The sequence below is a fragment of the Lissotriton vulgaris genome, chromosome 1_2 (genome assembly GCF_964263255.1).
Source record: "Lissotriton vulgaris chromosome 1_2, aLisVul1.2, whole genome shotgun sequence".
In the NCBI taxonomy this organism is placed as follows: Eukaryota; Metazoa; Chordata; class Amphibia; order Caudata; family Salamandridae; genus Lissotriton; species Lissotriton vulgaris.
This window is the reverse complement of record NC_141686.1, coordinates 97,737,304-97,752,983: the sequence shown is the minus strand read 5'-3', so window position 1 is coordinate 97,752,983 and position 15,680 is coordinate 97,737,304. Positions and strand designations below refer to the sequence as shown.

The following is a 15,680-nucleotide window of genomic DNA, read 5'->3' as shown; positions in this document are numbered from 1 at the left end:
CACTCCCTCTTCTCCATTACTGAGTGAGTTGCATTGGCTCCCCATGAGGAAAAGAGCAGTCTTTAAACTTTTGTGCCTTGTCTTTAAAGCCCCGGTCGGATTGGGGCCAGGATATCTAAGGACAAAGTTAATATGGTTTCCCCCCGACAGGCAGTTAAGATCCAGTGGCCATAAGCCCCTCCAAACCCGGATAATTAAAAAGGCTAAGATGGGTAGGCCGGCCTTTTGTCAACACGTGTTTCTTGAGCCTCAAGATTCACTTTCACATCCGCACTCGGATATCTTTCATACAAAGGTGGAAACGATTATTTCATTGGTTGTTCGAAAAAACTTTTTTCACAAGTTCATTGATCTGTTCATTTCATTTAATTTTCATGAAATTATCAATTTTCAATTTTCATGTTCTTTGAATTATTCCAAGATTGTCATGATAGTATATCACTTTTAACATTGCCCGATGCATTTCGAGCTACACAGCTCTTCCTCAGGGGACTTTTTTATCTGCAAAACGTCCCATTTGGTTCAAATATAGGCCGGCCTTTTCCCATTTGGCCCCCAAATATTGGAATGCACTGCCAGAAGATCTGCAGGCTTGTCCCACGTTCACGATCTTTAAGAAACAATTAAAAACCTGGCTATTTTAGATTAATGATACTGCATGTTGTCGTCTGCTCCCAGGCGCTGAGAGATCCCTCTGGGGATGATTTGTGCGCCATATAAATAATAATAATATTAATAATAATTGTTCTCCAAGTGACTAGTTTCATATGCATATTTGCGATTCTCCCATTGAATATTCTTGTTCTCCAAGTGATTACTTTTATATGCAAGTGTGTGTTTTGCCAAGTGAAGAGTTTATATGCATGTACATTGTTCTCCAAGTGACTTGTTTCATAGGCATATGTGCGGCTCTCCTAGTGAATAGCCATTTGTGCTTGTACTTTGTTTTTCAAGTGAATAGTTTATATGCATTTGCATGGTTCTTCAAGTGACTAGTTTCATAGGCATAAGTGCAATTCTCTTAGTGAATTGCCTTGTGTGCATGTGCGTGGTTCTCCAAGTGACTGGTTTCATAGGCAGACGTGCGATTTTCCTAGTGAATAGACTTATAAGTATGTGCATGGTTCTCCAAGTGACTAGGTCTTGTAGCAATATAGCACTGATCCTCAAGTAATCACGAGTGTGGTACTTCGAGTCAATAGTCTTGAAGGCAAATCATATACCTATAAAATAGTCTTAAGCATCCACAGGCAACCAATGCAAGATTTAGAGAATATGATGGACATTTTCCACGAGTGACTACCAGACTGGAAGGAGCTCTTACCCAAAATCAGAAGTTAGGAAGACTCACTGAAGCTCTATTTATGGAGTCCACACAGTAGTGTAGCAAGGATGCCGTGGGCCCTGGTACAAGCAAGAAAAAAAAATTACCTCTGACTGCTGCTACGGAAGTAAACTTTAGAAATATCAGGTTTAGAATGAGTCCCGGTGCCTCTGCACCTGCTGCTCCAATGGTTGCTACATCCTGAGTCCACTATATATAGGACCAGAGAATAGACAGTATCCACACAGCACTGTTTCTCACGAAATAATTCTTAAATTCTCTAGAAGACACTGTGTTGTTACTTTGCCGATGTTACTCTGGTGTTAACATGTGTAAGTCGCTGACCTGGAACTGAGAGCAAAGCATGATCCTTACCTGACTGGGGTGACACATCAGCACGTGCCCAGTTGTGGTTTCTGCTTTATAGCAGTGAGCTCTCCAATGCACACGTGCCACTATCACCTCCCAGAGCGCCTTCCTCACCGCACAGCAGTCGTGCTCCAACTACCTGTGTCTCATTTAAATCTAGATGGTGCTCTCGCACGTCACTGAGTCAGCATTCCAGGCCCTGTCCTCGCGCCTCTATGCGTCAGCCGCCTTACATTTCCGGGAACCCTCTGACCTCAGTTAGACCGTAATGCTTGTAATGTAAATATGTACGTTTTATTTTTACATCCTACGGCTTCATTGCGGTGGAAACTTATTTATCTTTGTGTCTCTCCATTAATTAATGACACCAGCAGATTGAGGAGCATTCCGCGTACTATTCAAAAGAGGGCATGCATGAGGATTTACAGTCCAATTCATGTTCTAAGAGCGTTTTACTCAATGTTTCATTATAAAGAGTTCAAGGTTGCATGCCTCGCTGCTGAATAACATCCCCGGGCTCAGCCGTACCGGACCGGGTGCCCTCGTATGCACAGGTCTGGCCTGTCAGTCAACCTGCCACCCTATTGCTGAGGTGAGCTGGCATTAAACAACAAACCATGCCAACGGAAGAGGGGGACCTGCTGGCTATGTCGACACGCTCAAGTAATGCGCACAAACATCAAATTTTATGTTCCTTTTGTGTAATAAAACGGCCAGCAACGGTTAGACCAATTCCCCAAACATTCAGACAGGAGTTCAAATCAAACACTGACAACATAACTTATGAACAGCTGCTATGATACCGGCATAAAGATTCTCTTTATGTGGTGGCCAAGAATTGCACTCAGGTTACCAGACCACTCCATGTTATGTTACAAAAAATATTGTGTATTAGTACCTTTTTACTGGGCAAGTGACTTTAATGCTTGCGCGAAGCCTCGCACCAGCTCCTGCGGTCAAGCGGTGGCTGTGCGCACCATAGCGGATTCCTCAGCACTGCCACCGGGCCCTTCAGCCTGTCTAGAAAAGAGAAAGCACGCCACCATGCATGCGTAGGGACAAAATAATGCTAGTGCACATCCCTACGCTAATAAAAGTAAACAAAGATGGAGTCGGGCTGTCCACATGCACGTGCATTTATTTGTCCCTCCGCGTGCATGTTTAGCCTTGTGGATGGCGAGAGCAGCCATCTTTGTCCATCTGGACGCGCGTACATTCAGCTTTGGCTGAATCGATTGCAAAAGGTCCTTTCCATGGCAAGAGCAGATGGCGAGAACAGCCATCTTTGTCCATCTGGACAGCCGTACATTCGGCTTTGGCTAAATCAATTGCAAAAGGCCCTCTCCATCGCAAGAACAGCGCATGCTGTGCTTGCACCAGGCGAGACCTAAAAAAGAGGATAATCTAAAATTTCTTGACTGGGTCACTGTGGACTAATGCTGTATTAAATAAATGCGCAACTAAAGACCCTGCCAGAAAGCCAACCCTCCGTTGATGGTGGTTAAATTCACACCAAGATCTTTCTTTAGTTACGAAACACTGATTGCTGTTAAGTTGTGGAGTTTTGCATATTGTCTATTACCTAGCAAACATAACCCTCCTTCGATATCTATTTGTTGCACTCATAACATAATTATATCAATGTGTGGACAAAAAATGCTAGAGGTTCTGGGTTTCATTCTTCTCGGTCATAAGCCACCAGAAATTATGGTAATTTTCCTTAATGTTGTACCAGGCCCACCTGGACCGAAGGATGCATTTAGAATGCGATCTTGGGGGTCAACATTCAACTTAATCAGTAGAATGATATGATGGTGAATGATGTAAGCAAAAGAGCTTGGTCTTTTCTCATATCTCTGCATTAGGTATAACAGAATTGTACCTGCTGAAATGTTTTTAGGTTTTGTATGTATGCTGTGAAACCTAATGGAAATGGTTTGTAAAAAACCTCGGTGTAGGCTGCCATCATGCAGCTTCAGGGTTACCTTCTAGGTATGAAACAGTTAGTCTTCCTGCTCAGAAGCGGAACAAAGACAGCATTGTCAGTCTTTCGGTCTTAGAGCTTGAAACATTGGGAATTGTAAGATACACATGAGTTTTCAGTGCACGTGTTTAGAAACATGTTTACGGTGCAAGATCGCAAGCCCACACCCTAGCAGTTCCATCACTTGTCCTCCAACGCATAGCTTATAATATGTCACTAGGGCATATACTCTTTATTTAAGCAACACTTAAATGATAATGAGCCTCTGAAATGCACATGTGCACGGTTGGTGTAGCTAAGCTCACGCCCTGGCAAACCTCAGCCCACCTGCCCCCCCCCCCCCGCCCCCCCACCCCACCCCCCGGACCCGGTACATAAAGCAATTTCACAGATGCATACATCGTGGGAGTCCGTTTTCTAACCTCTGGTATTCAGTAATACTATACATACCAACATTTGAAAAGCAAGAAATCTGGATTATTATTAAAAAAAGAAATCTGAGTCGAGGGCAGATACTCTTCATATTGACTTATATTTAAGTAGGGACAATTTCAGGGTTGAGAAAGATAAATGGAAGCATTTTATAGTTTTAAAAATCGGAAGTCTCCCGCCTGATTTGGGTCTAATGGCACAAGTGCAATACAGACACCCTGCCCATAATACTTAAAATATAACCTGTGGAAGCTCCGATTCCCCAACTTTTTTGTAGACTGCTCTCACTTGGCATATTAAGAACTCTGTAAAATTCAGACATGTGGTTTTGAACTGGTGCTTTGAAGTATGCTTGAACTTGCAAAGACAAATAGAAAGATAATTATCCACTCGCAAAATATTTGCTTCACTGCTTGAATTTTCAGCATTCCGAAAGTCTGAAAAGCCTCTTGAATTGGCATATGGGGGTATTTTGGCAACCAAGCAAATTTTCGTTTTCTGTTTAGACAGCGAAACGTCATTCGTATTCTACTTGCCGATAGTGATAACCGCATGCGAGTTAAACACTCTGCTAAGGTCTTTTGTGACCGGCGAGTTAACAGGTAGTCTCACTTGCGGGAATAGATCAACCCTACAAGTGTTCTACTTTGTCCATGCTTACCATGCAGCTCCTACGAAGGGATCGGTCCAGTAGGCACTCTTTGAAAGAAAAACAAAAAATACTTTAATAAAAGTGAAGAAATCTTGAGTATTATTTGACAAAATCATTCTTTCAAACTCTGAGGACATCTGCATACTCAAATATTACTCTCACTACTATTGCTACACAGGTCTACTCTTCGCCCCAGTTTGAGTATCACATTGGCTTGGCGACTGTTTGGCCTGAGATACTCATTTTGTTTTATACCTAAACGTCATGCTCATCTTTTACTGTTTGATCTCTGTACTGCAGGTGCTTTTGAACCCATGAGACTGTGCTCCTAGGTTTCTGCTTTTCCATATCTTGTTTTTTTCTTTTCTTGTTGTTTCTTTCTTTTTCTTACTCTTACGCTTTTTGTCCTCTGCTTGTCTTTTTTGCTTTATTTTTGTTTCAACCTACCTTCTCCTCTCTCCTTATTACTCTTCCTCCCATTTGATCCTTGTTCCTGCCTACTTCTCCTTTTTCTCCTCCTTTCCCAACCCACCACTCCCTTACCATTTTGGTTCCTTTTTGAAGTTGAGCCCGATGCTGGGACACCACGTCGTAGACCCATCTCCTTCTGCCCTTGCTGTGCTCACGAAGGTAATGTGACCTTGCACACCCCCTTCCCCTGCCCACCTCACTTGGACCATCGTAGTAACACTCGCTTTCCCCAGTGCCCTGGAAAGGGTACATCCTTTCCCCAAAACTGTGTAGCATTCTGCATTAGACTTGGGCAAAGCGTCCTTGTATGCGATGACCATCCCTTGAAGGAACAGTATCCCTTTTGCTGTTGTGGGTTGGATGACCGGGATCGTTTGGCATAATGTTTTCTACTGACTGCTCTGCACATTCTGTGCTTTCTATATGTACACTTCAAAAAGCGGGGTGCTAGTTCAGAATTGGGTGATACGGTAAAAGGGATACTGCGCCCCATAGCAACCTGTTGACAAAACAGAAATATCATCTGGTTTAAGAAAATCTTTTTTCTTATTGATCATTTGCCTCTTGTTTGCATTTGCCGAGTTGTGGATCTGCAGCAGTGGGGAGTGGGGTTTGCATTGTATGGGCATGGGGAATTGTGGGTGTTATGTGATAATCTCTAACGTCTTTACCTATGGAACTGCTTTTCATAACTCCTATCCCTTCCTGCATTCTGTCATGATTCCACTCTTCTCCTGCCGCCCTGATCAATTTTGAGCTGATTTGCAGTTGACCTTTTCACTATGATGCTTGCTGGCTGTAGATCTTTACATACGTAGGTTAACAGTGCTGGTTATTGGTTGGGGGAATCTTTTTTTCATGTATTTATATTTATATTTCTTGCCTCATATATCACCTATGACTGTCCTAAGGGTGAAAGGTCAGATCCAAGTAACCAGTGCTTCTTGCTGTGCTGCTCTGGAAGATGCATGCTTAAAACGCATTTGTTGTGTTTCAAATTTCTCGAAAATCACAAACAATCAGATGACACAAAGGGGACAGTGTAGTGTAGCACGTGGAAGTTGTATTTTGGTATTTAATTCAAAGGTAACTGTGTCCATGGAGTTAGTCAGAAATAAATTCAGCTTGTCATTGTCATATACCTTGACTGATCAGAAGCTCAGAATGTCTGATCCACCTGCTGGTGGTCAAAGTTTTAGAAAAACTAAAACGTTCCTTGAATTTCTGCTACTGATTTGGTCGTTTTATCTTGGTGCTAAATTTGAGCTGGTGGTTGCCAGTGGGGCCTCAGGCACATATTTTTGGGCACCGGCACATATTTTTCTGCATCAATCATTGACCAAAGATCAAGAGAGGGAAAAAAACACAAAGCAGAAAGATTAAGGAAGAGAATGATGATAAAACCGTCACAGAAGGGGAAGCTGGAGCCTTCAAGCGTGATAGAAAGCAGCAGAGAGTTCCTGGTAGTGGATTAAGGCGGCATCAGTAGTATTAAGGATCATCAGCCTTGGTATTTCATTCACTGACATTTAATTGATTCTGAGAAGAGCATCGGCCTTGCAAACATTCTTTTACATATGAAGCACCGTTTATATGATAAAATCAGTGAGGGCCTCCTACTAAAGATATGTCTGCTCATTAAGCAGAGATAGGTTTGAGGCCTTTGGTTATTAACTTGCAACTGAACTATTAGAGCACTTATTACCACGCAATACCTTCTTCGAGGGTTGCTTACCTAGCATCTGCCAGTCGTGGTTTGTAGCATGATAGAAGGTTGCTACTGTGAAATCCATTCGATAATTCTGTCCTGTGTAACAGTTGTGAAAGTCTGACACCAGTACAGTAATGCAAACTAGAAGGGAAGTTGAGAGAGGTGAATCATTTTCTGACTCTTTGTTTTAATGGTGTATCACCTGACTTTCTTCGTTGTACTAACTAAAGGAAATAGGTTTTAACTGAAACCTTAAGCAAAATTTATTTCTTTTAAGGTCTTTGATACCTTTTTGTATCTCTAACCTTCTAGGCTTTTTTTGTTGCCCTCACAATGAGGAATCACTTAAAAAGCAATGCTTGTTCATGAAGTACTATTTGCTGGTAGGGTTCCTTTGACTACTAACTATGGAACCTGCCAAAAGCATGTACAGGAACCATAAACTGTGCTTTACCAGTTATAAATACAAGTGGTTCCTGTGTATTACCTGTACATATCCTTCTTAAATCACTACCTATAGTCGTAGCCTCACATAATCCCTACTCGCATTCTTGGAAAGGAGATGGGTATAATCATGAATATCTCTACCTAAGATGGTATGTTAGATGGTATGTTGTTAATGTTAAAGGACCTTATTGAGAAGGAATATCGTAGTTACTGGTTTGTCTTAGTTCTTTACCTCTGTGCCTGGATGTCTTTTATTGACAACATGTGTGGACAGATTACCAAATGGAATCACTAACAGCATAAATGCCAGCAGTCAGGGAATTTGCATTAGACCACTTGACTGAACTGTGATTATGCTTGCATCTGGACAAGTGTTTCTACAGACCTCAAGAAGTTGCCCTGCAGACCGCTAGAGAAAGATCCACTGCAAACCTGTTGAAGAATCTTGTTATGCGCCAAGCCAATACAAGTAGCCGTGCCAAATATACCAGTTTCATTTGTCAGAAATGAAAACGTTTATAGCATTAAAAGTGTGATTCACACTTGGAGAGGTTTTTACCATAAGCAGTTCTGTAATTTCTAATGCTTTCAAGTATCTCCTTTATTAGCTGTAAGCTAGTGCGGCTCAAAAGCATATAACAGCTGGGAAGCGGTATGCCCGGATACATTAGTTTACGCTATATGTCTGCTGAAAACACCAGCAAAATCTTCTATACCATAACTAATGCTTCTGAATGTCAAGGACAATAACTTATATTGAGTGATTTTTTTTTTTTTCAAAAGTATTTTTATTGAATTTAAAGCATAAAAGAAGATGCGACAATCCCGCACCTCATCCCTCGCAGGGATAGCATTGCTTCTGCCCACATACACCTTTACGCTAGGAGAGCAGTCCTGCCCAGACCCCAACAGATATCTAACGCCTCTACAGATGCAGTGCCTGACGTGCGTGGGGACTCCAAGTGATCAGAGCTGATAGCGGGGAGTCAGCCGTAATCTGACAAAGGCCTCTTTGGCTGGTTGGTAGATCTCTATATGCCCTGGACAGAGGTCCAAAGTTCCCATTCCGCATCAGTTTAGACAGCGTCCAGCTGCATGCAATACCCCGGAGGCAATGCCGCGGGAGGAGCTCATGCGTAATGCATAGAAAGAACAACAAAACCCCCTACCCCCCCCTGTTCCCCTACCCCCTCCCCCCGCAGCCCTCCCCCTCCCCCAGTGGTGGTAGCGATTCGAAGACTTGTTTCAAGGTACTGTAAATGGGAGTTCAAAACTGAAACAGGTGAAGGGAACGAACACTCGCTGGGCATACTGCGGACGGCAAGCCTTGGGACAGAAATCTAACTAATGGGCCCCAACGAAATTCAAAATTCTGGAAATCATCGAGAAAGATGTCCACCATTCTCTCTAGACTCAACAGTCTCCATAGCCGTGAATTCCAGAGGGAGATGGCCGGTGCCTCCCTCCTCTTCCAAGCCGCAGCAAGAGTGAGTTTGGCCGCCCCGATACAAAGCCGCATAATCTTCTTGTCTGCCCTAGTCTGATGTTCGAGGCTTGGATCACGGAGGCCCAGGAGGGTAGTGGCCATCGAGGTAGGAATGGGGTACCCCAGAAGGTCCTTAATTTGGGCAAGAATTTCTTCCCAGTATGGGCGAATAATGGGGCAGTCCCACCAGATGTTGAAAATCTCCTAGTAGCCCACACCCCCTCCAGCATTTGTCGGGAAAGATCTGACGCAATTTGGGTGGATGAAGATACCAATCCATCATGGTTTTCATGTGTGCTTCTCTTCGGTCTAGGGAGTGGTTAAACTTGGATATGTCTGACAATAAGTGTGACCATTCTGCATCAGTAATATCCCGCTGGAGGACTCCCTCCCACATGGACATGTATCGGGGTCTGGGTGTGATCGCAGTGGCAAGTAGGAACCCATAAAGAAAGGTGATAGCCCCTTTCATGGAGGATGTTTTGGTCAGAAAGGCTTCAAACTTAGTGAGGGGGCGTGAGGCTGCGTCCCTCACTGTAGGAGACAATGCCCAGTGGAGTAGCTGAGCGTGGTGGTAGCGTTCCTGCTCCCGAACCCCGTAGTCCCTCTTACAGTTATCGAAAGTGAGTGGGTCAGAGCCGTGGAACAGGTGTGCGAGAGCTAGGCAACCCCCTTCCCGCCAGGCATCAAAGGGCCCCTTAGATGCTGTCGGTGGAAAAACAGGGTTGAAATGTAGAGGTGTAAAGGGAGAGGGAAATCTAGTCCATCTATCGTCCCCGGAGACAGAATCCCAAACCCTTAGGGTGGTGCGGGTGGGGGTACTGATGTAAATATTTTTGGGTCTGTCACTCTTGGCCTTCCACACCAGTTCCCAGATAGTCCTCCCACAACACTCCGATCCATATGTAGCCAATGTTTTTCCTACTCCTGTTGCATCCATTCTACCAGCACTCTAAGCTGCGCCGCAATATAGTATAGATGCATATCGGGTAACCCCACTCCACCGTCTGTCTTTTGTCTACGTAGCGTGGCGAAGGAGAAGCGCGCTCGTCCCCCCTGCCAAATAAAGCGTAGCATCATGGATTTCACTCGTCGGAAAAAGTCTCCGTCGAGTACAATGGGCAAAGCCTGGAACAAATATAGGAGCTTGGGGAGGAGGGACATCTTGATCGCATGGATCCTTCCTAGCCAAGATATGAACAGTGGTTTCCAGCGGTTCAAGTCGGCCTGAATCTTAGATAGCGGGGGGGGAGAGTTGGCAGAGTAGAGTTTCCCCAGCGTGGGGCGTCAGGTGGACTCCCAGATAAAGGATGGAGGAATCAGCCCATTGAAGGCGTATGAGTGTCGCGAGACGGCGGACCACAGATTTGGGTAGCGTGAGATTCAGGACGGAGGATTTACCATAGTTGACCCTAAATCCCGACACTGCTTCAAAGCACTCCAGTTCCGCTTGGACGTGGGGGAGAGATCGGGCCGGGTCAGAAAGGGAGAGAAGGACATCGTCCACGAAAAGAGTAATCTTGTGCTCTTCCCCATTGAAGGGTATGCCCTGGATGTTGGGGTTGTCCCTCACCGCCAGTGCCAGTGGTTCTATGCTTAGAGCAAAAAGTAGAGGCGAAAGAGGACAGCCCTGCCTGGTGCCCCTGGAGTGCGTGAAGAAGGACGCGTGCCCATTCACCGACACTCTGGATCTGGGGTAGAGGTAGTTCGCCCGAATCATTGTCAAGAATTTAGAGGAGAAGCTGAAGGCGGCCAACGTTTGAAAGAGAAACCCCCAGTCCACCTTGTCAAACGCCTTTTCGGCGTCAAGCCCCACTAATACTGCCAGGATTTTGAACTTGTCGTGTCATCATGGGTTTGCCGTCCTTTAATGAATCCGGATTGGTCCGGGTGTATGAGTGCTGGCATCAGATCATTGAGTCGTTGGGCAATGATGGAGGAGTATAGTTTCGCATCGAGTTTCAAAAGGGCATCGAGGTTCAAAAGGGCTATCGGCCTATAGGAGGAACAGGCACTGGGGTCCTTCCCGGGCTAGGGAATAACCAAGATCAGGGCTTCAGCCATTGTACCCGACGTCTCGCCCTCTTCCGCCATGCTATTAAATAAGCGTACTAGGTACGGACATAGTTCGGAGGCAAAGGTTTTGTAAAAAATGGCCGTATATCCATCCGACCCGGGGGCCTTATGGGGCTTTAAGGCCTTGATGGCTGTCATCACGTCATCCCTTGAGAAAGGGGCAGTGAGCGTCTCGTTCCACTCCGCTAAGACCTGAGGTATCTGTAGTGTTTGCAAGTAGTCTCTCTGTGCAGCGGCGTCTAGCGAATCCCCAGAATAGAGAGCCCGGTAGAAGGAGCCGAAAAGTTCGGCCTTAGTGTCGTCTTGATGTGTCAGTTCGCCCTGAGCGTCCTGAATCCCTCCAATGTATTCCCGTTCCCTCTTGTCCCGAAGTTGCCTAGCCAGATGTTTTCCCACCTTGTTACCCTGAGAGTAGGACAGCAGACATAGTTTAAGCAGAGTGTATTCCGCTCTGTTATTATAATGCACCTTCAGCTTACCCCTGACGGCTGTAAGGTGCCGTAATGCTCGCCTAGAAGGGTTCTTCTTATGTTCCAATTCCAAATTGAAGAGTTCCTCCTCCAGTTGTTCCCTCTCGCGAGCTCGCTGTTTGTTAAGCGCAGCGTTCAGTCCCTCTGATGCAAGCTTTAAGAGCGTCCCACGTAGTAAAGACTGATGTATCCCCCGTGTCATTGTGAACAAGAAACTCTGATATGGCGCCCCTCAAAGCGTTACAGGAGGTCTTATCCCGGACTAAGGATGCCGGTAAGTACCACTGAGGCCCCGACTTACTCTTCACTACCCAATGGAGGCCCACCGCGAGCAAGCTATGATCAGACACCAATAAGGGTATGATTTTGGCCTCGCGAAGGTCGCCCCGGAGTGCTTGACTCAGAAAACAGTGGTCTTGACGGGAGTATGAGCGGTGAACGTGTGAAAAGAAAGTGTAGTCTCTGGATTGGGGGTAGAGGAAACCGCCAAGCATCAAAAAGGCCCATATCCATAACCTTTTGCTGTGACTCTGGAGAAAAAGAGCCCATGTCAGATCTTTGAGTGTGAGTGCTGTCTATGTCCCTCTGCCAGACCAGGTTAAAGTCCCCCATAATAAGCAGAGGTCTGTCTGCAAAATCCAGGACCCTACCCAGTAGAGTGTGAAGGAAGTCATTCTGCCCGGAGTTGGGTGCATACAGTACAACAAAGGTGCATAATCTGCCCCGCAAGAGGCCCTTCACCATGACCCAGCGCCCTTCTCTATCACTTTGTACTCCCGTGGGTTGGAAATGTAAAGTCGAGCGGAACATAAGGGCCACTCTCCTTTGTTTTGTAGATGCGGACGACCTGTAAATGAACGGAAACTGTTTGTGCTTAAGGCAGGAGTTGTCCGTCTTAGTCAAGTGAGTCTCTTGCAGGCCCACAACATCGAGCTGATGGTCAATAATATATTTCCAAACCTTTTGACGTTTCTGGGGGTGAACATTCCAAGTCCCAAGTGTTAGTGTCATCATCTATGGAGTGGTACCTTCTCAGCTTGCCTCGTACCCTCGAGGCGAAGACCCCCTGCTACCACCACTGCCCCCCCTCTCGCTCCCCCTCTCGCTCCCCCCGCCCCCTGAGACACCTGCCATCCCCAACTGTGTCCCCCGGTCCCTGGACTCCCTCCTTCCCCACCCAACAACCCCCCCTCCTGCTCCCCCCTCCCTTACCCCAACTGAAAACCCAAGAAGGCAAACCATAATCCGCGGCCTAGCAACCAGATCAGGTCAGTGGGAAAGTCCTGTGGAGGGTAGTGTGGCAGTGGCGACCCTTGATGGCCCCCCGGCCCTTCCCCCCCGCCCATGCGGGCGTGGAGTGATGAATGCAATCCTGTGTCGGTGCTACTTCCATGCACGGCTGTAGTGTCCTTGACTACCTCTTGTACAGCCGCTGCTTGTTCTCGAGCCATAGTGGTCGGGTCCGGTTTGGGTACCACCTTGGGGTAGCGTTGTCGTCCCACTCGTTGCCATTCGCTGCTAGATTGCTGCTTGGGCCCATCCTGGGAGCGCCGCGGGGATTAGCTGCCCTCGTGTTCGTGGTCCGCAGGGTTAAGCCCCAAGAGCGTGCATGTGTCCCTAAGGGAGCGGAGTTGGTGCAGGGCTCCCTTCCATTTAAAGACGAGTCGGAAGAGGTGACCCCAAGAGTAGGGAACCCCATTGTCCCGTAGGAACGTCGTGCCCACCCGGAAAGCCTTCCGTTTTTGCAGGATGATGGCAGAGAGGTCCTGGTATAAGGTCACTGGGTGGCCCCTAAAGTGGAGAGGCTGCTTCAACTGGGCCTCCTTCAAAAATCTTTCCTTTAGGGGGAAGTCAGGTAGAAAGGCTAAGATGTCCGGCGGGGGGGCAGGCGCACGTCTCGCCAGGCCAATTCTGTGCGCCCTGTCTATACGGATATCAAAGTCTGCAGGTTCGCCTATAATATCCCTGAACAACCCCCGCAGATATCCGGTCATGCTGTACCCCTCCGCTTTTGATGGCACTCCCCGGACACGGATGTTGTTCCTCCGGGAGCGGTTCTCGAGATCTTCTGCATGTGCTTGGAGGTCCACTTGTTGCTCTCGGAGACGGATGACCTCTTGTTGTAGGTGTTCCACCTCCTCGCTCAGCGTCTGGTCCGCCTCCTCCATTGTCGCTACTCTCTCCCCTCGGCTGTCCACATCCTGGCAAAGTTCACGCTGTTCCCCGGCCTGTTCTTGTTTCAGGGACTGAAAGTTCTCTCTCAAGAAATTGAAGAGGGACTCGAGGAAGGCCTTGGTGATGGGGGCCCCTCCGTCGTCCTGCCCGTCGTGGCTGGGGGGGACGGGCTTTTGTCCCCCTTTGGGGCACCCTTGACGAGCATGTCCGTAATTGTGCGGCCTCCCCTGTGACCCGTAGTGGTCATTCTGCTTTGTTCTGTCCGTCCACCGGGTTGCCGGAGATCAGTGGCACCCCCCTTGTGGCCGGACCGGTCAAGGGTGCGAACTGGCTGTGCGCTACTGGCCTGGCTTCTTCGGAGGGACCACAACACAAGGGATCGCTTCCCCCCCCCGGGTTCTGGAATACCCCTCCGTGGGCCGGTTCTCTCTGGTTTACCTAGTCCTGGGCACCCCCGGCTAGTCCCGTGCCCCTCCTCACCTCGTGTTCACTCACTTCTTCCTCGGGCTGCTGTGGCCCTTTGTGGCCCCAGCCCCGCTGAGTTCCAGTGAGATCCGGGCGGGTTGTGGCCTTCTGGGTGTCTACTCCTCGTTATAGTCCCCAAAGCCTGGGCCTTGAGTTTCGCGTCACCAGCGCCGGTCCCTGCTCCTCGCAGCCTGTCTCACGGTAAAGGCCAGCCGCGCCTGTGTTCCCTCCGCAGGCTGTTTATGGTGCGGCGGTGGGCCTCTGTTATGCTGGGTTGCCCTGCCTGCTCAGCTGGCCGTCTCGCTTCCCCGGTACAGTTGGGCTTGGGAGCTCGATTTTTGCGCTCCCCGCCCCTTTAAGCGGTGGGCCGTGCCGTCCCTCTCGCGCTGGAGGCCACCTGCTTCTCGCCAGGAGCGTGGACTCCCACTCTGTACCGCGGCGCTTAGCCTGCACCCCGGATCGCTGCCTGGCTTGCGTTCTGTTGCCGACTCTCGCACCCGGTCCGGCGCAGGCCCCAAACCCGGACCTTGATTTTGGCGCCTCCCGTCTCGGGCGCTAACCTGGGACCTGATGCCGTCTCCGCGGGCTGGGCTCACACCGCCCCCTCCTGTGCCGCTCTTGTGCCCGCCGGGGTGCTAGACCTCCTGTGTCGGCGCTTCCCAGCTCGTCCACCGCCGCCGATGATCCCACCGGTGGTCACCCAGGGATTCCCGGGCCTCCCGACTTAGGCCGCCATGCTGGCGCTGATGTTTTAGGAGGAAGAGGAGAGTTTCTCCCGATGCCGTCGCCACTTCTCTGCTGTGGACCCAGGACTCGGCTCTGGACTCAGGGGGCCAAAGGTACAGTGATAGGGGGATATAGAATATTTTTATAGGCTAGCTGAGGATCTGGGCCTGGGAGCCATGCAATCCTACGTCTGGTTAGATCGCCATCTTGGCCACGCCCCCATATTGAGAGATTTTAACTTGAAAATGAATGTCCTTAATGATAGGAAGACACATAACCTCCTTATCCTTGACAGTTTATGGTATGAACGTTGGGTCAGCTAAGTATGTGTGACGAACAAGTAACTTACCTTAGGTAACTCCTTATCTGGTAGAGACTCTATCTGGCTGCGGATGTCTTACCTTCGAATAATCCCCAGGCATCAGACTGGATCAAGAAATCTTTCATGAACAGTACCCCTGCGCGCCAGTAGGAGGGGTCGTTCAGCTCTGCATGGCATCCTCCGTGCCGGAAGTGACTTATGTTGTGCCTACATGGGTGCCACCCCCGCGCGCTTTCAGGGTTTTTTTCACAACTTTCCACACCAGAAGCAAGAAGCCACGAAGAATACTGTCCTCTGGGGCATAAACTATAGGTCCCTGAAAAGGGAAACATAATCTTTACTCTGACATTCGATCGCAGAGCGGGAAGTATGGGTGGGTCAGTAAGGAAACTACGTTACTGAATGTATGTATCTTGCCATGTGCTAGAGACTTCAGCACAGATTCATTACCTTAGACTAGATACCTAAGCAGTACCTCCCGGGAGGTGGGGCTGCAATACAGATTAGACCAGAAAATTCTGTAGGACCAAATGGGCAAAAGGCCCATCTCGCCCTACCTGACTGTCCAGG

General features: G+C 48.0%; 1 protein-coding gene across 10 annotated transcripts in view; it reads left to right on the top strand.

Moving 5' to 3' along the window:
- The window catches only part of MICAL3 (microtubule associated monooxygenase, calponin and LIM domain containing 3), a 2,050,293-nt gene that overhangs the window by 1,984,041 nt on the left and 50,572 nt on the right, over nucleotides 1–15,680 (top strand). For 6 of the 10 annotated variants that reach the window (XM_086952901.1, XM_086952911.1, XM_086952910.1 and 3 more), the window contains one exon: nucleotides 5,326–5,391. The exons of the other annotated variants lie outside the window; for them this stretch is intronic. In XM_086952901.1, coding sequence (XP_086809027.1) covers nucleotides 5,326–5,391 — 66 coding nt within the window. The remainder of the gene's footprint in view (nucleotides 1–5,325; nucleotides 5,392–15,680) is intronic. 10 annotated transcript variants of the gene reach the window in all.